The sequence below is a fragment of the Anas platyrhynchos genome, chromosome 2 (genome assembly GCF_047663525.1).
Source record: "Anas platyrhynchos isolate ZD024472 breed Pekin duck chromosome 2, IASCAAS_PekinDuck_T2T, whole genome shotgun sequence".
NCBI classification, from domain to species: domain Eukaryota; kingdom Metazoa; phylum Chordata; class Aves; order Anseriformes; family Anatidae; genus Anas; species Anas platyrhynchos.
This window is the reverse complement of record NC_092588.1, coordinates 88,410,856-88,433,491: the sequence shown is the minus strand read 5'-3', so window position 1 is coordinate 88,433,491 and position 22,636 is coordinate 88,410,856. Positions and strand designations below refer to the sequence as shown.

Below are 22,636 nucleotides of genomic sequence, written 5' to 3'. Positions count from 1 at the left end.
GCTCCCAACGAGGACGGTGTAGACATAGCCAAGGCACTCGGAAAATCTTCTGTTGCCATCGCTTCTTCTCTTAGTCCAGCTAACAGCAGTCTGTTCTGCCGAGCGTAGGTTTCCAGCCCTGCAAATGATTGCTGTAGATGTCAATGAGATGAGGCAATGTATCTCCACGAGTGCATTCCTTGCTTAGTTCTTGGAGCTTGCACCAGCCAACCCCTTGTTTCAAACCAAACAAAAAAACCCTACATTAAAATTGCAAGGTCAGACACAAGCTATGAAATGCCAGGATTAATTTTGCCTGCACAGCCCTACTATGTCTCCATTGTGCTTATGCATTATAATGCCATAATTTACATAATCACAAACGGCTTCTGGGAAATGAAGTGGTTTTGCAGCGTTGGCCGTGGGCCCCAGCCTTGTTTGTTGTGGAAGGTGTACTGCGGACACGGCAGGGGAATTCAGGATGGTGGTTCTGGAGTCGCACACAGTCTTCATTCTTGTGTTTTCTAACACTTCAGACTTAAGAGCCTGACTTTGCAAGCTTGCTATTCTTTTCAACAGATTTTACATGTAATGTAAAACATGTTTCAGCACAGTCTGAGGTTTATTTATTGCTTTTGTTGTTGGAAGAAGGGAAAAATCAGGTCCAAGTGGGGATTTCCTCCTGTAAAAATGAAAAATCAGCAAAAATATCTTAAAATCTCAGCTGGGTTGAAAACTTATTAAGAGTTAAATTAGTTGAACATCTGAAAGAAGCTTCAAATAAAACTGGATCGTTATTTGGTAGGATTGCCTGTACTTCGTCTGTTGTGCGGTTCCATCAGCACTGATCATACGACAAACGTGCTCAAGTCCAAAGTGTCCCAGAACTGGAGCACCACCTTGATTTAATGCCTTTTAATGAAACCTGTTGAAGTCACTCTGGGAGTAGAGCCCTGGCGTGGCTGGAGCAGCCTGACCTCATGTGAGGATACACTGCGAGAGTTATCCTCCTGCGGAGCAGACTTCACCAAAAGCCCTGCCTCTTAAAACACAACCCAGCGAGAACCTGCAGCTTCTTAGCCACGTAGATCTCATGTTCACCCAGCTCTGTAGTAAGGCTACTGACAAATAACATGACACATAATCTCAGGTCATATGGCAATGGGGCCTTAACTTTCATGTGTAACGATGAAGATAAGCTAGACATTTCTTTCCTTCAGGAGGTAGGTAATACTCATGGATCATTTTGTAGTCCATAAAACAATATGCTTTTGATAATTGCTTTAAGTTGCCAGTAACTTGTTAGTCAAATTTCTTTTGGATTCTTTTTCACTTCAGAGTGCCCAAAAGCAGTCAACACAGATATTATCATGGAGTGTTCACAAAATATATGCAGCCATATGAACACGCTGATGTAAAAGTAGAATTAATTAGAAAAATACTACTTGGCTTGTGCTGTCTTTAAAAAAATACTATTTTTTTCATCATTTTATTTAAATACAAAGTGTGAAAACAAATGCTTAAAATGTCTCAAGTGTGAAAAATCAAAGCTTCCTACACAAATAGGAAGCTAGTCTTAGAGAAGACTAGTCTTAGTTTTGTTGCTGAATTTTGACGTCCTGGGATACAAATGCCTTTCCAACTGAAGTTCAACATAAAGCTAGTTGGAAGTAGGTGGAAGGTTTTCTTTTTTTTATTTTACTCCTTCCTTCCTTTCTTCCTTCTTTCCTTCCTTCCTTCTGGGGAGGGAGGGGTGGAATTCAAAAAGGAAAACTTAGGCTGAAACTGAAGGAGAAGAAAAAAAAAAAACAACAAACAAACCACCACAACTGTGGCAAAAATTCCAGAGCCAAAATATTTAATCTTGGAATTGCTGTGATGATGCCTTATGGAAATAGTTCAGTTGCTTTCAAATTTATTTATTTTTCCTTTATTCAGAACCCTTTCTTTGGCTACTTCTTCCAAAATTGCTGTGGTTTTATTCATGGAATAGAAACATGGTGCATCATGAGACATGTAATGCACCACAGAGGGAGGCCCATAATGAATAGAGATGTAATGCAAACACTCCCAGGAAGGATTGTAGCAACACATCCAAATAGAAACATTTTGGCCCATAGCTTTCTTTTTCTTTCTCAGCCCTATTAATTTTTAAATTCCTTGTACTGGGATGGGATACAAGTCTAAGAAAAAGGCATTGATGTCTCCTCATGAAGAAGGAAAATGGCACTATAGGAAGATAAATCTCATATAATGATAAATCTTTCCCACTCTTGTAAGAATAGCAATTGATAGTACTCCATCTCCTCCCCTTTTTGGTGGGTGCATGCTGCTTGTATTAAGAGACAACAAACCACAAAGTTGTTCTTGTCCTTATGGAAAGTACTTCCTCTCCTTTTGACTGTTGAAAATGTGGCAGAACTGATGTGCTTTCGGATCTTTTGTACCATTTTGAAGGCTAGGGTATCTTAAAGGGTCATTATAAAGAGTTTTGCAAAGGAATTATATCATGTGGCTCAGGGAGATGAGCTTAGTCACAGCCCAGAGACTCCCACCAGTCTGCCGTATTGATGTACAAATATACTGTATTTGTAGTTTGAGCCAAATAAGCAAGCTGTTCACAAACAAGGTATTGACCAACTAGAAGACAAGGATTAAAAACAAAACAAAACAAAACAAAACAAAACAAAACAAATGAACAACAACAAAAAGAAAAACAACCACACAAGAAAAAGGCTACTCTGTAACTTTGTCAAGAAGGGGTGAAACACCTATGAAACTGTTAAAAAATAAAAAATCTTCTTAGGTCTCATCCACAGGCACCGTAATGGCCCTGAGCCCCAAACCATATGCCTATGGATAACAGGCCTCCCAGCCTCCCACAGTGTATCCCAGAATGAACCAAGTGTTTGGTAAATACTGGATGGCTGTAAGATGACTCAGCCCTAGCTAAGACGTGTAGGTCCTCTTTGAACTAGCGTTTCCCGACTTCTCTGTGAGCTTTTGGGCTTATGAAGCTCCAAGACTGACTGTCCTAAATGCCTAGCACAAAAGGGTTACGCATTTTCAGCTGTATCATCTGTGACAAACACGTTTCTGCTGAGAGTTTTATGTCTTTGTACCAAAATGAGTTCTGTACTTTACTGTTTCTCCACACGCCCTTCATTTCATTCTCCTCTGGAAATAGTGTAATGGGATGTACAGCAGAAATATTCAGTCCTTTATCTGAAAGCTGCTCCTAAACCAAGATCTCCTATACCAAGATGTTCTTTCCTTTCTCTCTCTCTCTCTCTCTTATTTTATTTTTTTCTCCTTCTTCTTTCCTTTTAGTTCTGGTCATGTCAGAATATTCCTGGGCTTTGTGCCATAAACTTGATGGAGTGGTAATTTGTTTGTCTAATGTCTTTATTCTTTACAAGGCTCCCTTGACAGCTGAACATGTCTCACAAAGCATCATTCCATGCTGTTCTTAAAAATGCTTCTTGACAAAGGGATTCATTTCAACTACGTTGCATCATATTTTGAGTTTGGAGGGAAAACGTGGTGTTTCTCCTCACAGCAGCTCTGTTCTTTCTGAATAGCATAACAAATATTTAAGTATAGCTATGAACTTGGGTCTATGTGAGTTTATGTACCCTATCAGTCTAAGAAATTTCTCTCATATACAGGAAAGGCTGCTGCAACCACTGTACAACTTTCTGGGAGTCAGAAGAAAGACTGTTGGCCTTCCTGGCCCTACGAACCCCACAGGAAAGCTTTCAGGTGGTTGACTACCACGGGATGCACAGCACATGACGTTCCATGAAGAGATGAGAGGTTGCCTAGGGAGCAGTTTGCAGTGGCTACTCCTGCCACTGCATTTCAGGATAAGATTAAGCACAGCTGGGCTGCACATGGAGCTGGGACACATGCTGGCTTCAGCACAGCTGGGGATGAGCATTGCCCTGCCGTGTCTGCTCAGGGGAGGATGACACGGCGGGCTCCCATTGCTGACTTGGAGGCGAGGGCTTGAGTGATGAGGTACGCTGCTGCCCTGCAGAAAGCCATGGCTTTTTTTTTAATCTTCAAACTCTGCCTGGGTGAGTTTTTATCAAGTGTTTGGAAGGGTTTTTTCGAACCCTACAAGCCATACTGCAGGAGAAGGAATACTTTGCTGGCAGTACGTAGAGCAAATTGTAACCATGTACCGTTATCTTTTCCTGTTTTACAGATCTGAAGGCGGGATGCTTCTTCCCCATGGCCTGAAGAGGTAATGCTCAAAATGCATATTCAAAGCAGACACTTGTGTCAAAGCCTGCCTGCCTTGGCACAGGACAAAGTTGGTTTAATATTAGTGGTTAGAAATTAACCTTTGAGTCAAGAAAACTGTATTTTTAGGCTAATTCACATTGTCTTTCAAAGGAAGCTCAGATGGTAATCTAATGAGTCTGGCCCCAGAAGGAATGATTTTCCTAGTCATTCACTGATTTGTGAGAACTGAGGGATGTATGTAGGCATCTTGAATCACAACCAAAACTTCTTTGCAAGGAGAAGCCTTAATGACCTGTATTTGATGGGATTAGAGTATAATTAAAGTTGCCTGATGACTTCTCGGTCATTAGTGCTAACGGCACTCATTTCAGCTTCAGGTAATTAGCTCACCTCTTAATGAAAATGCATATATGTATATACACATATATATTTATTTTCAAGTTAAATACCCACAAAACTTCAGGTTTTAGAAACTATTCGTAATGCTGCCAGTGTTTATGTTTCAGGCTCTGCAGTTTCATATTCCATTTGCAAATGCTGACCAAGAAAGGATTTGCTCAAAATTATCTACATATTATCTATTGTCCAGCGTGTGTTGGGATATATTTTTGGGCCCCTCACTACAAGAAGGACATGGAGGTCCTGGAGTGTGTCCAAAGAAGAGCAACAAAGCTGGTGAAGGGCCTAGAGATGATGTCTAATGAGGAGTGGCTGAGGGAGCTGGGGTTGTTTAGCTTGGTGAAAAGGAAGCTTAGGGGAGACCTTTTGCCCTCAACAACAACCCCAAAGGAGGCTGTATTGGGGTGGGGGGTCAGTCTCTGCTCCCAAGCAACAAGTGGTAGGACAAGAGGAAACGGCTGCAGGTTGTGCTAGGGGAGGTTTAGGTTGGATATTAGGAAACATTTCTTCACTGAAAGATTGTGAGGCATCGGAACAGCAACCCGGGGAAGTGGTGGAGTCACCACCCCTGGAGGTACTCAAAAGACATGTAGATGTGGCGCTTAGGGACAGGCTTTAATGGTAGACTTGGCAGTGTGAGGTTAAAGGCTGGATGTGATGATCCTAGAGGCCTTTTCCAACCTCAGTGAGTCTGTGACATTTACACAGACAGGCTCTTTCACACATATGAGGCTGGGGGCACACTGCGTTACAGGCACCCTCTGCTGGGGGTGGTCTCCCCACACCTCCCTCTCCCGTGTGTGCCTGCCAGGCGGGCTCCCTTGTGGTGTCAGGGTGCTGCTGGGCTCCCTTTATGACGGAATCCACCCCCTTAAACGCAGTTGTCAGAGGCAGCTGGGACCCCACAGCAGCCCGTCCCTGGAGGCGAAAGAGTACGGGAGCTGCAGAGGAGCCTCCCCTCGGTAATTAACGAGTTTGGGGTTGCAGGGGACCGCTGGGCGAGCTTCTCCCCGGCCCAACCTCCCCGTCTCTCCAGGCCGGGGCCGGGCCTCGCTTCCTTCCCTCCTCCCTGCCTCCCTCCTCCCTCCGTCCCGGCGGCGCTGGGAGGCGCCTGCCGCTAACAAAAGCCGGCGGCGGGGCTGCCCGGCGGCCTCCCTCCCTGCGTCCCTGCCCGGCAGCAACAAGTGGCTGGCGGCGGCTTCCCGGGGGGGAGGCAGCCGAGCTGCGAGGAGAAGGAGGAGGAGGAGACGGAGGAGCCCCCGCGGACGGCGGCGGGGCCCCGTGGATTACAACTGGAGCCGGCCAGGAGCTGGGGGGAGCCGGGGGGCGCCGCTCCCCTGCCCATGTCCCTGCCCCTGCCCGCGGTGGCCATGGTGCGCGGCGGGCAGCGGCGGCGGCGGCGGCGGGCATGAAGCCGGCGGGATGGGCGCAGGCAACGGCAAGCAGTACGGCAGCGAGGGTGAGCCCCGGGGAAGGGGGCTGGGGGCTGGGGAGGGGGCGTTTGTTGCCGAAAAGCCTTTTGTGAGGGCTGGCGGAGCTGTGCGGCTGCTTCCTGTCTGGGCAGAGGGGAGAGAGAAGGGGGAGAGGAGCCGCGGGCGGCTGGGGAGGGGGAGGTGGGGGTAACGCGCTGCAGCTGCTAGCGCAGCCCGGCCCCCCCAGTTTGTGTGGGGGCACCGCGGGCCCCCCCCGGTTTGTGTCGGGGTGGAGCGAGGGAAGGAGAAGCACCGCTTCTCCTACAGGCTCTGCGGTGCCTTTCCTTTGGTGCCAAGCGAGCTCCGCTTTCGGAGGAGCCGGAGGAGTCGGGAGCTGCACGCTCTCGGCGAGTCCCTGTAGCAGGGCTTGGCGCACTCGGTGCCGTCGCTGGAGTAACCTCTGAGTAAATGGGGCCGGCCATTTGTGTCCCCGAGCCTTCTCGTGGATCCACGGGAACGCTTGTTTCAAAGCCTTGGGGATGGAAGTGATGGGTTAGGGTTATCCTCCGCAGCCCAGAGCGCGGTAGAGGAGAGCTTTGCTGTGCTCAGACAGCCCGGTAGTAGCTGCGGGGAGGACTGGGGTGTTCCTAAGTAATTCCCCCCTTCCCTCCGTCCAGAGTGGAGCAGAGGGCAGCTCCTGGGAAGGCTGACGGCAGAAGCTCCTGGCACGTCTGGCAAAGTTGTTTATACAGCGCAGAGCATTACCTGAGTTGATGAATAGTAGGCGGTATATTGGTTTAAAACCAACCAGTTTAAAAAAACAAAACCACAAACCACCACAATCAAAACTGTGGCCCATGCTTTGGTTTTTCAGTCCAGGTCTCTTGTTCCACCCATCATTAGTGTGCTCTAGATCCAGGTTGCTTGGCAGATTCTGTACAGCATCAATCACAGTGAGGCACTCTTGATCACTGCTGTCTTTCTGGGTGACGGGGAGGAGAGCAAATCTAAATCTCTTAAAAGGAAGCTTTTTTTTTTTTTTTTTCTTTAAATATAAGGTACTCTGTATTCCCAGCTGGGACTTTTCGTACCTTTAGCAACTGAACTACCCAATTGCCATAAAAATTGCTTTTAACAGGATGTGATTGCGACCCCCAGTGGAAGGGTAGCACTGTCCCTACATCCAGTTCTTCTGTGCCCTAAAAGCAACACGAATATCTGTGTTGAACTTGATGAAGTGGCACTTGTATTTAAGTATGTTACTTTCAGCTTTGTGTGCTTTGTAGACTATTGTATTGCAGTGTACTGTTTTAGGGACTGAAACCAGGTGTTTAGGGATGGAAGAAGGAGGCTCGGGGCGACCTTATTGCTCTCTACAGGTACCTTAAAGGAGGCTGTAGCGAGGTGGGGGTTGGCCTGTTCTCCCACGTGCCTGGTGACAGGATGAGGGGGAATGGGCTTAAGTTGCGCCAGGGGAGTTTTAGGCTGGACATTAGGAAGAACTTCTTTTCTGAAAGGGTTTTTAGGCATTGGAACAGGCTGCCCAGGGAGGTGGTGGAGTCACCATCCCTGGAAGTCTTTAAAAGACGTTTAGATGTAGAGCTTAGGGATATGGTTTAGTGGGGACTGTTAGTGTTAGGTCAGAGGTTGGACTCAATGATCTTGAGGTCTCTTCCAACCTAGAAATTCTGTGATATGGAAGGATGTACCTTTGCTTAGCTAAAGCTGGATGCTGTCATCTTGCTTACTGCTTGGTGATACCTGAACTGAGATTTCAAGAGGACAACTGAAAGTTTGTTTTGTTTTGTTTTGTTTTGTTTTTAATGGATGTTACCTTCTAGTCTTCCCACTTGGAAGCCTGTGGAAAATTGGGAATCTGTCTGCTCAAATTCCTTCTAAAATCGAAGATGAGGAGATGCATTATGGCAACTCCCACACAAGACAGCACTAGATAACATTTATTAATAGGAAATTATATTTTGCATGGATTACTACATTTTGTTATGCTTATCGGAACTAGACAGTTTTTCAAAATCACATGTATGTTGTATACATGTAAAATCTCAGGCGGGTATCCTAAGTGTTTGTGACTAATCACATAAGTTACGCTATATTTCCTTTTATTTCATTTTTGTTTTGCTTGTCCAAGGCTTTATTGAATAGAATCATATTAGAAGCTACAAATTGGCATGCTAAGTAGACAAGAGAGCTGGATGTTTGAGTAGTCTAAAATAATTTGTTGTCAGAGTCTGAGTGAATAGTTCCTGGCACCTCTGATAAGTATATCTGTTTTCCACAGATATAACTTAATTCTGAGACAGGAGAAAACTGGATCATGGCCAATCTTGAAAGTCAATAGAATCGCTTCTCTGGAAATTCACAAAGTACAAGTGGGGTATGAGCACAACTCTTATTTTCAAAGGGAAAAAACAAATTGTAGAATACCAAATCTTGTCTACAGGAATTTACCTGGTTTTTAGAGTAAACTATTAAATAAAGTTTATTTTTCTAGTCATCACTCGGCCTTTTCAAATGTTTCCTTAAGGGAGATGGCTTATGAGAGCTTGTTTCCCTAGAAAAATACAGACCTTGAGAGTTTAGGCTTATCATAGTGTGCGGTAGATCCTGACTGAAGTGTTAATGCTTGAAGCCAGTCCTTGTGAATGCGTCCAGCAGTCAGGTTTCAGCGGCGTGACTGCAGCCAACAGGTTACCAGAGCAAGAAATCCCTTTGAGCACGGAGCAGTTGCAGTTGAGCATGGCTTGCACCTTCGTGAGGGTACTTGTTGAAGGTACTTGTCCTTTGCTTTCTTGCCCTAGGGATAAATCCTTCACCTTTCTGTCACTGGTGTAATTCTCTGCCTGATTTTTAGGTAAGCAGAGATCTGCCGAGCTTATGTCTGATAGTGGAAGGAGCAGCCTGTTGTTGTAGCAGCTATCGAAATCCAGTTTTTATATTCAAGGATTTCTGTTTAGAATATATTTGTGAGGAGAGTCGCAGCTGAATAAGTAAGGCGTGATTCATCGCCACAGATGAGGAGGCTGAACTGCACTACCTTTAACTGCTGCCGAGTTGATTCGACACCTCGGCAGCTGCTGTCTGTACCATGCTGCTTGCTTTCTGTAACCCTTCTGGGCTCCTCAATAGCTTCACGTGTGCTCAGCGGGGGTCTGGGCCGGAGTCTGGCTGCAGGGCCCAGTGCAGAGTGGGGAGCGGCTGAAATCGTCCTGCTTTCTTTGGGAAGAGGGCACCGAGCGCTGACCTTACAACCTGAGACATTTTTGCAGCCGAAAAGAGGGAGGGGAGGAATTAAAAACTGCAGGTTTCTGTTTTGTGGGGCAGTTGGGTTTGTGAGATGAGCCTGAAGAGCAGGCTCTGTGTGCCCGCACCTCCAAAGGAAGCTGTGGTGTATGGGTGGAGTGTCAGGCTTCGGAATAATGACTCTTATTAATAACTCTTCAGTGCTTGTCCTCTTCCCAAGTGACTTCTGCATTGGACTGTTTGTAGGTAAACCTGACAAGCAATGCACATCAGGTCTGAACAGCAGTATAACAGGGTGGGTTTGTGCTAGAGAAGCTCTGTGAGTGATGGGTAGGGTATTTTATTGGAAGAGTGAATTTGTAATAGTGTATCAGATTATATTGATGGCTTATGTTGGTTGTTAGAACCTGAGGGGCATCACAGGATATTTTAATGAGGGTAAGGGAATGGAAAAAACAGTAAGTCAGTTTGTATTGGATTAATTAACTATGAAATTGTGACCTCCCCTCTGAGGTGTCTTCTCCGTGCAACCAGGGCAGTTCTTGAGCCTGGTATTTAACTTTTTTTCCACCCCATGAGTTCATAGGCCGATGTGAAGAGTTCAGTTAGGTGCTAAGTGGTTCCTAGGCCGTGCAGTTTATCCCTGCTTTGTTTTGATGTCTGAGTTGCAGTTACACACAAACACCTGATGTGAAGCCTAGCACGTAGCTCTCAGCACTGTCCTGCTTGCTGATCCATCCTTCCTCAGGAGATCTGTTGAGGTGCTGCTCTTGCCATTCGTGGATAAGTGTTTTTGTCCTGGCTTGGCTTCTTGTCTCTTACACCTCCCCAGTGTGTGATCGCTGCTGTTGAACCCTAACACCCTCCGTAGGGCTGCTGTGAATATCACGGTGCCACTCAGTGGCGCTTCTTGCATTGTGCTTGCTTGTCTTACTGCACTCGGTCAGGGCTGGTTCCTGCATTTTACCTGTGGCTGTTTTGCTCTTCTGGGATTCAGGGAGTGAAAGGTTTTGTCTCTTAACAGCAAGATTTTGACAGGAAAGATAGCCAAATTCAAAATGTCAGTCCTGTAAGCAGCACTGATTTATTTTTTTTTAAATAGTGAATTCCCAGAGCTTCTGCTCTGACAGTGGCCAACTGCTGCCAACCTAAAGTAACGTCTGTGAAAGCTGCTTATGATATGATTTTTTTAATGCAACTTTCAACTGAACGGCACAAAAGGATTGTGTTTGGGTGTTTACTCAGTTTGTCTCCAGAAAGAAAATCTGCTCGAAGCTGTGTGCTCACGTTACTGCTGCTTCTCCAGATTTCACAGTGGTGGGGTGTGTGCTGCAGTCAAATGAGCTGCTGCCCTGTTTCCAGTTTCTTATAATACAGTGTTTTCTTAAACTGGGATTCTGTGTCTGTGTGCGCATGTGTGTTTATACACACATGCACAAAAGGTAAAATATTTGTGGTGGATCCAGGCTTTCAAGTTGCTAATGTTACCTGCAGCTTTCTAGAAAGTAACAGTGGCTTGTGTGTGTTGTTTCATAAACTGCTGCTCATTTCTTAAAATCCTTCTAGGAGGAAGGCTGGGTCTTACATCTGTTAAAAATAACAAATAAAAGATAGCACTGGGCTGAAACAACCACCCTAGAGTACAGTTGGCTAAAGTAACTGGGTGCTATTTCTTTTTGTATGTTTGCAAAGATAAAAAATATTGTTTAGGTGCTAGTGGAAGGCTTGAATGAACTTTGGAGCTGATCCGCAAAGGTAGCAGGAGCCCAAGATTTGCACGTCCTAGTCATTCTTTATCTGCTCCCCACAGGTGAGGAGGGAAAGGAGGGTGCTGTGGCACCTCTTTTGTAGTCTTGTCAAGCTTGTCCTTCTCCCAGACTGAACTTCATAAAATCCTAGCTGAAGCTGATGCTGTCATATTACTTGTGGAAAAACATTGACATGCATTCAGAATTGGCTATGTGCTTTTAAGTCTTAAGTTTCTACTCAAAAAATCTCCTCAGAGAACTTAGGTTTTTGGCATTTTCAGTACTTCAGCTACTTGTGGATTCCTTGCTTCTGCTAACAATTCCTAACTAGGAGTTGGTTTGGTTCTTTGTGGGCATTGTTTGTGTTAGGGAAGTGATTGGCAGAAGGCAGGGGATCACACTTGAAGGCTGAAATGAAGGAGTGGTTTATTTCTGCTCTTTGTATTGTAGCAAGCTATGCCAGTATTCTTTAATACAGGATGTGCTTTGTCACATTGGGGCAACCTTAAGGAGTAAAAACCCTTCAGAGCTTTAAGAGTGGGTGGTGGGTTTTCAGCAGAATCTGCTCCTCCTTCATACGAAAGTGAAACGTGCAGCACTTCCTAGGAATACAGATGTTCAACGTGTGACTGGATAGATGTGCTTTTTAGGGTGAGTGCTGGTAGTACTGCTCTAGGTAACCTCAGGGAGAAGTGTTTAGTTCTGTCTGAATGTCCTGCACTTCAGCTGCAGGTCTGCCCGTGTGTCTTGCAGCAAAGATAGCATGTTAAGGACAATTTTACAAGATCTCCTTGGAGGAGCTGAAGCATGGAGGAGGTGCTGTGATCTTGAAGTTACGTGCTGTAGATCACTAAAGAAGTTCCCATTATCCTGGATTGCAGCCCTTATGTGCTTGCCACTGTGGTGTTTGTAGGTGTCTGCTCATACAAAGGAGAACTTAGCGGAGACCATGGCCATTCTTCTGAAGAAGTTAGCAAAGTCTGTGTATTGACCAAAGGAAGGGTTTCACTTCCAAGAAACTCTAAAGCAGAAACAAGCAGAACCTGTCTTTCTTGACTGGAGAAATGCTCTCAGGTATCTTCTATCAGGAGGTGTTGTGCTGCTGTTGTGGCTGTGCCACATAGGCTGAATTGTAGGAGAGCTTGGAAAGTGCGCAGTTCAAAGTAGTGCCCTAAGGGAAGACTTGAGTTAGCTGTGTTTGACTGGATATCGAAAGCTTCAGTTTGGTACCAGTAGCCAAGCTCAACAACAGTCATTTCTTCGTGGAATAGGTCTCCACACCCTACCTAGTTTTGTGACTTCTGCCTTAAACAAGTAAATGTGGAGAGAAACTCGTTGGTTATTTTTTCATGTGCATTTTCCCTAAGCCACCAAGCTGAAATCTATGTTCTAAGGCTGTATTGCCATGCAAATTGATGTTTAACACGTGGGTCCATATGTTAACTGCATAAAATTGCAGGAGTCAGCATGGCATTGGGAATGTTTTTCCTTCCTGTGCTCAGCTGGACTGCTGGCTGAAAATGCAACCCCAGATTTTTTTCTCTCCTCCTTTTAAGCAGAGGAATATCAGGTGTGGAGTTGATCTTAGAGGATCTTTGTTCAGTGCTGTGAGCTTGTTCTAACACATCTGTTCTGAGATTCGATGCGTGAAAAAAATGTAATGGTTATAGCAACTTGCCTTCAGAAAGGGGTGAGGTAGTGACTCCTTAGAGCCCAGGAGTCATGCGGTTAGACTTATGTTGCCATCATATCCTTGTTCCAGTAGTGTTCATGTTAGCATGGTGCTTAACCTGGAGCTCAGTGCTGCAAAGCATTAGTGGCATGCTGTGGCAGTAAATCCTTCCGAAGAACCTTCCTGGAGTAAAGAGAGAAACAGGAAGCTCTCGTTCGTGCTTGTGTTCTGAATCAGGAAATTCCTGTCTACAATGCACAGATTTGTCATATCAACATCTTAAATCATGTGATGCTTTTCTTTCTCAGGGATTTGTGCACAAATGTGTACGCTAGCTGAAGGAATACTATGTTGAAGCTTTCTGAAAGCGCATGCTTACTTGGAGGACAGGGCTCTAATAATCTTTTCCAGTGAATGTATTCTAAAACTCTTCTTCCTCAATTTTCTTCTTTGTTCCTCCAAGCATGCTAATGAAATTTGGAGGTGATAGACTATGAAAGGAGAAGCTCAGGTGTCTTGTTTTAAGAAACAAAAAATATCAGGAAAAGCTGGAAAAGTTGGTATAGCATCAATAACAGCTAGCTAAGAAGAACCGCTTTTAATCAAGAGTCAAACAGTCATGTATGGCAGTGAAAGAAGATGTTGGATCAAGTCTAGTTGTCACATTAGACATGTAGTCTTGCCTGTATGGGAAGCTCACACTTGTGTGGCTGCCTGTACTCTGAAGCAAACCGTCTGTTTAAGGCTCTCGTGTTCGTTACCAGATTGCATACTCTGCGTGTGACTGGATGGGATGGAGGGGCTTAAGAGTTTTTTTTTTTTTTTTTTTTTCTTAAATTGTGTAAAGAATTACTTGAACTAGTATTTCAATTAACTTCTGTCCTTGTGAGGCTGTAAAGCTATTGTGAGAGCTGATGAACAGAAAGTGCATGCATTTGAGGGTTACTTACAGTGCTCACGAGTGCTTATCATGAAATATGTCATTGCTTTCTCACTGTGCAGTGATGGTAGTACTTGATCTAACTCACTGCTGGAGTGCAAGGCTAAAGACAACAGCTGGTTGCCAACAGAAGGACTGAACAGATGATCTTTTCTGTAGTACCTAGTAAAAGCTTATTTCTGCTCTCCGTTTTCCATTTGCCTTTTCTCTGACAGTTTATAAGGAAATTGCTTGTGGCATCAACATAACTTTTTTTTTTTCTTAGACTAAGATGATGGAAACAATAAGCTATTGCTGAAATATGTGGTGAAAATTGTTGATATTATACTACTACGACTCATGCTTTTAGAATTTTTGGAACCTCAGGATTTACTAAAAGAGGTATAAATAAAAGCCTCAGAGCAGAGGGATCTCGGTTCCAGTTAGCAGTGCTAGCATTAAGTTGAAACTAACAATATGCTCTCGTACGTCAAGAAGATCTAGTAGTTGACCTTCCTTCTTGAGTTCATGTTTGATTGTGCTCTTTTGTAGCCAACAAGCTTGAGGGCCCTCATCTGTTTTTTAGCAGGGTTTGAGTACTTAGGTGCTCCTGCTGCAGAGCCTCTTGCCGAGGAATTGTTTTCTTCTCTGGATCATTAGAGTACCAGCGAGGATCAGTACAGGCAGTAAAATTACATTAAGACATTTTCCAATCAACTCCTGGCCGTATCTTGATGTACACTTTAAAGCCTGAAGCGTACGGACTCTCAGATTGGAAATAACATCTCCGGAGATGTCTGACCCAAGTATTTTACACATTGACAAGACCCCTACCTGAGCCTTCTCTTCTCCAGGCTCAACTGTCCCGTGTCTCAGGTTCTCCTTCCTTGTCAGATGCTCCAAACCCTTCGCTGTGCTGGAGCAAGTCTCTCCTGTACTGGGGGCCCCGCACTAGGCCCAGCATTCCAGGTATGGCCTCAGCAGCGCTGAGCAGAGGGGAAGGATCACCTCCCTCCACCTGCTGGTAATGCTCCCAGTAGTTCAGCCCGGGATACTGCTGGCGTTTTTGCTATGAGGACACGTTGCTGACTTATCTTCAACTTGGTGTCTACCAGGTCCTTCTCTGTCAAGCTGCTTTCCAGCTGGTTATACCTCCCAGGATGCAGGACTCTGCATTTCCTTTTGTTGAACTAACTTTGAGTCTCTCTTTGGCCCATTTTTCATCCTGTTGAGGTCTGTCTGAATGGCAGCAACCCTTCGGTGTATCAATTGCACCTCCTGGTTTAGTATCACGGCAAACTTTCTGAGGGTGCCTTCTGTCCCATCATCCAGATCACCACGAGTGACTGGGCTCCGGGTGTACTTCATGCTGCTCCTCACCACTGTTTGAGCTTGGCAGCATCCATCATTTTTCAGTCCGTCTTGCTGTCCATTTAGGCTGTCTATACTTGATGAGTTTATCTATGAAGATGTAGGGGAAACCAGTTGGTGAGTCTTACTAAAGTCAGAGGAAAATACATCTGCTGTACTCCTCTTGTCTATGGAGCCAGTTATTTCACTGTGAAAGTCCATCGGCTTAGGCATGAATTTCCCTTGTAAATACATGCTCATGACTTCTGGTCGCCTTCTTGACTTTAATATCTTTGGAAACAGTTCCAGAAAGCTCTGTTACTTTCCTAGGACTAAGGTGAGGCTGGACAGCCTATGGTCCCCCAGGCTGTGCTCCTTTGCCTTGTAGAAGATGGGGCTGCCTTTTGCTTAAACCCAGTCCTCAAGAACCTTTCCCACTGGCGATGATATTTCTAAGATAATTAATAGGATTTTGCCACAGCATTAGCCAGTTCGATCAGTGCTGAGAGGTGCATCCAGTCAGGTCTCATGGATTTGTGTCTGTTCAGGTTGTTTAAATGTTCTCCAACTCCATCCTCCTCTACTTGTACTGGCTGCTTGCATTTACAGAGGGTGCTGCCAGGCTTTCAGAAGGAGTGTTCAACTATAGCAAGTCCTGGCAAGTGCTAAGGCTGACTCAAAGTAGCTGATTATCTCTAAAATTGCTCTGTAAACTTGTGTCTGCAGCCGGTTTGGAGGTTCTTGGCTGTAATTTATTTTTACATGATTAGGGTAAAAAGAAAGCCATCCTTTCCACTGTTAAAAGGAACTTGCACTTCAGACTGATTTTGTTTTCTCTGTGCAGAGAACAGGTAAAGTGAAAGTGTCTTCTAAGACTTGTGGTGGTAGAATCTGGCTCTGTTTTTGTTGTTGTTTCTGGCAGTATGAATGGCCTTCAGGAAAAGCTGCTTCTAAGTTTTGCCTGTTTTAGAAGTAATAACTAGCCCAGATTCATGTGTTTTACTGTCCTAGAAAGTGGAGATCATTGCTTTAATGAAGAAGTTACTTCTGCATTAGTCATGGTAGGAAAAAATTTCTGCAGTTCTCAAGTTCTTCATAGCCATGACTTCATTGAATCCTGGTAGAAATACTGGACAGTAATTCTGCTGGAGTCAAGATTTGCTTCTCTCCACATATTCTGGTATTGGATCAAAAAAAAAGACTGTTTAAATTATGATGATGTGTAGGTAACTTTCAAATTTAGAAGCAGCAGCATATTTTTCCATAACCGAAATCATGAAATATTTGTCTTAAGTTTTCCGCTAAAACCAAATGAGCAAAAAGTCATTATGAGAGGATGCGGTTAATTTAGCGCTATTAAGTCCTAGGAGATCCTTTTCAGCTTAGTGTTTTCCATTTAAACTTGAAGTTGTGCACAACACAAAAGAGCAAGTTTGGGGTATTGGTATGTTATGCTACTTGGCAATGGAATTTACATTTTGATTTTAGTACCAAAAAGCTACCTTTAGGTTTAGTTCACTTGGTATTCTCAATTCCTTGAACACTTGTTATTTGTGGTAGGGGAGGTAACCTTCCAGTGAGATGGAAGGGTGGATGTCCTATTATGCCATAACAAAGTCTCTGAAGGTCATTGGGATCAGGACTACACCCAGTGCCTGACTTGAGGTTCAGACACGAAAAATGTCACCCTTAAATTCTTTCAAAATAGATTTTCTTTGCATTAGTGTGTGTATAGAGTCTACAGCGTAGTCTGATGTGAACTTTTCATTGGCACTCTGTAGGCAGGGGCAGAGTATTTTGCTTATGTCTTCATTTCTCTTGGGAAATCATTGCTATTTATTCTCATGTGGGTGTACTCCTTACTGCGCTATTTGGTAGTATTTATGGGGAAACATGAATGCTTGTTGTGGGTGTTTTTCTTCTCTTGCCAGGAACCGCTGGAACAAAGGTGAATGTGAAACTTCCTCTCCCTCAAACAATTGCTGATCTTTCCAGCTTTGCCTCTGGTTCCGAGTGGCTGCATGTGGTTTTTCTCACCTCTGAGAAAGTTCCCAACTGTGAATGGGTTTACAGCTTATCGAGGAGCAAGACAGGAACCGGGAGTTAGCGGAAGGGTTAGTTTCTGCTTGGTTGTCTATGGATTTATTGATTTAGGTATTGTGTTTTAATGTAGTTCTTTGGCAGTGATGTCGTTTGCTTCTCACCGTGGAAGCCCACAGAATGCCGAGCTGTATTTCTGTCTCCGGCAGCTGAGCTGGAATCACTGCCCACCACCTTAAAACTGAACGTGTCTCTCTAGCTGTGGGCCAGCAAGCAAGGTGGAGTGAAACAATCCTGTTGCTTACCGGCATTGAGCACAGGAAGCAATGTTGGCAGCAGAAGGTGGGCAAAAGTGAGTGCCACAGACTTTCTCCTTTCTGGGTTTCCTGCTTCATTTGCCAGGCCTCATTTGCTGTTTAAAAAAATTCATGCCTTTCTGTGGATAAGATCTCCTGCTTCCCCCTGCCAACCACCACGTCCTTCACTGAAGTGTAGGGTTTCTTAATTAAGTCCCTACATGAGCAGCAGCATTCCTAGAAAGTGAAGTTCAGCTTCCATAGGATTAGCGTCTAAACCAGAACAAGCCTGGTCAGACACAGGAGCCTTTCAAGCAGGAGTGCTGGCAGTTAGTGACTCTGTGGTTTGTCTGTTTGTCCCTTTTAAGCACTGATTAATCCTATCCATGTTTTCCTCGATTTTCTTCCTAATTCAGGTATCAGCACTTGGCTGAAGGGGAGGTGGTAGGTAGGATGCAGAGGCTGGTCTTTCTGTGAGCTGAGCCATACAATTAACTGGCTTGTTTCTAGCCATCCAGTTTTGAGTAACTGTGGGAGGAAATGTAAGACAAATTGTGAAGGATTCTGAAAATTTAGGAGGTATTTTGGAGCCAAGACTGGGTTTTTAACTGTGCACTTGAAGAGGAGAAGAATCCTTACGCATTCTTGCTTTAACCCTGTAAATGCTGGCTGGCTTGTGGATAGCAAGTGAAGTGTGGACAAAAATCCCCACATAACCAGTAGAACTCATTCTTCTAAGCATCTCTTTTGATAGTTAAACAAATCCCCTATTTACCAAGGTCTGGAAGTGGTGGTTCTTAGACTGGAGAGACACTCCAGTGGCTGCTGGCTCACTCTCAGAAGCAACCATTTTGGACATGATGAGTAAAGTTCTTTGTTTTCCATGATGAAGTATTTCAGTGGGTAGTGCTCTCCAGAAACAACGACAACAGTCTAGCACAAAAGTTTCCTGTACCAAACAGGAGAGACCAAGCTCCCTCATTGATAAGAAATAATCTAGCCCTGTAGTCCCGGGTGGCTGGTCAGGAAGCCTGTCTAATGTGGCCAGGTAAGGAAGGGCAGGGTGAAGGCAAGGGTGGTGTCCCTGGAGCTCCTCAGTCTTTGACACATCCTTAACTCATAGGCAGCACAGCCAAATTTATGCAATTGTGCTGTATTTTTTGAGTCATACCTGACAAATCTGCTTTTGGTCTCTGTGTTTGTAACGTGTACCAATGTTAGAGGCACAGGATGATCAATGTGAGAGCTCAAAGGCAAGTTCAAAGAATTCTCATAGTTATTGATTGCTAATCTGCTTTTAGTGCACTCTCCAGAAACTGTAACACAGTATGCAATGATGCTCTGTCACACCTTTGCATTCAACACTTTTGAACTGCTCCTGGAGCCCTCCGCAATTCATTTTCATCTCTCTTGAGCTTTACTTTTCTACAGAAGCAAAAAATATGCATAGTTTCATCTAAATTGTTTTTGCGGGCGCTATACTTCACCCAGTTGGGATTTGATCTCTTTGGGTTTCTGTGGTGTCTAATGAAAAAATCTTTTTGGTTAAAAGCAAGAAGAGACGTTAGGTATTTACGGTCCATCATCAATTTGGATGCATATTGCCAATAAAGACGATCGATACCTTAAGTCAAGTAGGGTTGTAGGAGAACTGGGGACTTAACGTTTTGCTGACAACAGCTGGATGCCACAACTAAGGCTAACAGAACTGTTCCACCTCCTGTCCCCCACTAGACAAATGGTAGGTACTCTAAGGTCATATGAAGATAAAGATCACTCTTCCCCATCATTTATTGTGTTGTAACAATATACACTGGTCCAATCTCAGGATTTTTTGTAAGGCTTTTTTTTTTTTTCTGTAGACTTGAAAAAAGGAACTTTCAATAAAAAGTTCAGTATAATCTCAAGCACAGATTTCAGGGTCTTGTGAATCTTACAGCTAAAAACACAGAGGTGTGGTTGCAACAGAAAGGGTATGTATGTGTCGAAGGTTAAGTATTTTTTTTCTGGACTATGCAAGGGATGTCCCTGCTAGATTCCTGACGAAGTGAAATTAACAGAAATACTGCCTGAGTGAGTATCTTACAGATAGGAGGTCAGCCTGTTTCACAAGTGAATTATCAAGTGAACCAGGATGTTCCTATCTTTGACTATGTGTATGCCTGGATGATAGAAAATGTTGGAGGATTAGCAAATGACATCAAATGTTCTTTGCCACAGCAATTTTGAAGTAGAATTTGCTTCAGCTTGAAGAATGGGACCTTATCTCTTGGTATGGCTGAGTCTATTTTGTCGCAAATGAGAGACTGCTTTTTTCAGATGAATACCTTTTTTTAAAAAGGATTTAACTTTTTCTTCTGATTCAACCTTCAAGATGGAGCTATGAAAAGATTAAAAAAATAGCATGTTAAGGTACCTGAAGTTTTAATTCTTGAGTTTAGGTTTTAAGTTTATCTGCCAGCAGCTAAAGTCCTATCTTAATGATACTGGGAGTAATGTGGGTAATACATTTCGGACTTCTGCAAAGCCGTGTGACAGAGACTAGAGATACCTGAACAAAAAAAACTCTTTAGGAAACTAACCTTAAAATTTGAAGTTCTAAAAGTTCAATGTATATAATGATATTGTGCATTCACAGCATCCTGTGTTGATATTCTGTCCTTTTAGTTTAATAGTACAGTATTTATAAGAAATTGCATTCACAACTTTCTTCAAGCCCCTAGTTCTTCTCAGCATACCTGCTAAATTAACATAACTTACAAAATTTGAAGCCACAGACATTCCAAATATCAGAATACTCAGTGCTTTGGCTTTGAGGAGTTAAGGTTGACAATATGATTTTGAGTGTTCTGTGATCAGTTTTGACTTTTGCGATACGAAATGGATGGCTTGTGTTTGTAATACTAATTTGAGTAATAGAATGGTGTCTTCTTTTTTTAATAAAATGCAGTAATATCCTGATAGGGACACTCACCCATACTGAGTTGTGCATTATGGGTCTGTGGGGGGAGAGACTCAGCACAAGTGATAGAAGAACAAAATGTGTTGAGGAGGCTGGAAACCAGACTCAGTACTTTCCTTGAGACTGTCTATCCCACATCAGTTACACAGGAAAGTCATTAAGTTCTGGCTGTCTTCTGAAATGCATCAGCTGAGTCCTGATAATTCTAGTTGCCAGCAGACCAGAAACCAACTAATTGCCTTTTCTGTAAACAGTTTACCATTATGTATTTGGTATTCAGCAGAGAAGGAAAGGAAAAGATATGCCCTCTGACTTTTCTTATGTGAAATCGAGTAACAGAGAAGGCATGGCAAAATCCGTGCTTTCCAACAGATGAATTTTAATTAGACTCTGAAGGGCTTTATGTAGGGTGTTTGTCTCTTCACTAGTGTTTCTTGTTTTTTAAACAAGTTGATTTCATCCCGCACCAAAGCAGTGTGGAAAAAAAAAAAAAAAAGGCAGCATTAAAAGCTCTTAGAATATCTTTATTAAAAGCAGAATGTGACTGTCATTCCAATGCATGCAAACAATGCTAACACTAATTGTTTTGCACTAAGATATGTTAATGCAGTGGATTTAATTGACCCAGTGAACCATGAGAGTCATAGTCTTTTTATGTAGGCCTATCCTCTTTGGAAAGTTGTGGGTTAAAAATATTTCAGTGATGTAATGTGTTCCTTGTTTGCTGCTCTTGTGATGGAGATGAGATGAGACACCAGATGTAATAAGCTGAGTACTCCCCTGGGACTTCTTGGTGGGGTGTTTTGCAATAATGGAGACAGGGATGCTGCATCTGGGCAGTGGCAGAGTGACTCCTACATTGTGGAGCTGTATGTACAATTGTAGCTTTTGTGAGCTTAAACAAATCTGTAGTTCTCCTCCATTGGCTGAAGAACTGACTTTCATCTTTCTTTTCCCAATATGTGGAATGAGTTAGAGTAGCTTAGTATTATCTTTCCTGTTTGGTTGTGGTCCAAGAGACCTCAAGGATCTGGCACATCAGACAGTCCTGAAGTGTTTTTATCTAAGTTGGAAAGAGTTGCATCAGTTTAATTTCTCTCATCTGAGCAGATCATATCAGTTGTGAGAGGTAAATGAACTTTTCTTATCTTATGATTTTTAGTTACTTTGCCACTTGCACGAAGATTTATTCTGAAGTATAATGGTTTTATGCTTTGATAACGTTATATGAGTGGAGAACACCATTTAGATAAGTGACAAAAGCTTGCAAAAAGCTTGTTGTTTTGCGTGTGTGTGTGTGTATATATATACATACATATGAAAGCTTGCCACTTTGATTTACTTCCTCTGCTACCTTGATATGTGAACTGCTAAAGCTCTGGAGTTAAGATGAGGTAGGAAAGGCGTCACTTTTCCAGGTAGGGCTTTCAATGTTTGAATGATGCTGGAAAAAAAAAAAGTAAAGAATCCACGCAGAAGTTCTCAAAGGAATTTGAGTTGTGTGTTCTTGGGTCAAATCTGATACTGCTGTTTCAAGACCTGGCTCTCAAATTGTCTGTTTGCAGCTGAAAGCAGATGTCAATCTAAGGATGAATCTGGACTCACCTGACTATATTTTGAGAGTCAGACATCACTGGCTGTCTCTGATTCTCAGATCCCTGGTTTCACTGTTAATTCAGTTGCCTTTTGTTAAGTCTGACAACAGTTCCTTCATAGTTCAATGACAGCCTGCAAAGCAGATAAAGCCTTGGCTATGTCCCTGTGTGATGATGGTTGGCTGACTGCAGCTGCTGCTTGACTGCAGCTCAGGTAGTGTTTTTCTGTTTGGCAGTCTGAAATACAGAGTTAATGCTTAACATCCGGAAGTAATACCCTGTGGTTATACTTTCTGACTGCTCTGAGTAAGTTGCAAAGTGGTCAAGATGCTGTTCTCCCCTCGCTTAATGGCCTAGTTTTCTCTTCAGAGGAATATGAGGATTTATCTTCTACTGCATTGTTTGAGGAGGGGTGTGGAAGAGTGGGCACTGCAAGAACTGGTGGTGGCTTGAAAATGCTTCTTGGGATCCAGACAAAAAGTAACGTCTGGAGTATTTCTGTTTATTGTCTGTGAGAGGCACAAGGAAATAAGAGAGAGCAGCCAGCAAACTCCTCTGAACCAGAGGAAGAGTTCAGAGTGACAGAACTGAGCCTTGCTGCCCATTGCGTCTCTGTTGCACGTTGCCCATAAATCTAGTGACACAAGTAGGTCAGGGCTCCTCCACTCCAGAAAACTGGAGTGGGAAAATGAGGCCTGAAGTTCAGAGCCAGATTATCAAGTAGAAAAGGGAGAAACCTCCCATTCTCTCCT

At 43.7% G+C, this 22,636-nt stretch overlaps 1 protein-coding gene across 4 annotated transcripts in view; it reads left to right on the top strand.

The window, feature by feature from the left end:
- The window catches only part of FBXL7 (F-box and leucine rich repeat protein 7), a 215,586-nt gene that overhangs the window by 24,415 nt on the left and 168,535 nt on the right, over window positions 1-22,636 (top strand). Inside the window, exon 2 of one of the 4 annotated variants that reach the window (XM_072035020.1) lies at window positions 4,190-4,228. Coding sequence is in view for 3 of the 4 variants with exons in the window: in XM_072035018.1 (XP_071891119.1) it covers window positions 5,483-5,591 (109 nt within the window). In the remaining variant the exon portion in view is untranslated. Of the gene's footprint in view, window positions 1-4,189; window positions 4,229-5,471; window positions 5,592-5,704; window positions 6,089-22,636 lie in introns of those variants that run through there. The other 3 variants (XM_072035018.1, XM_072035019.1, XM_038174641.2) reach the window with 3 other exon arrangements.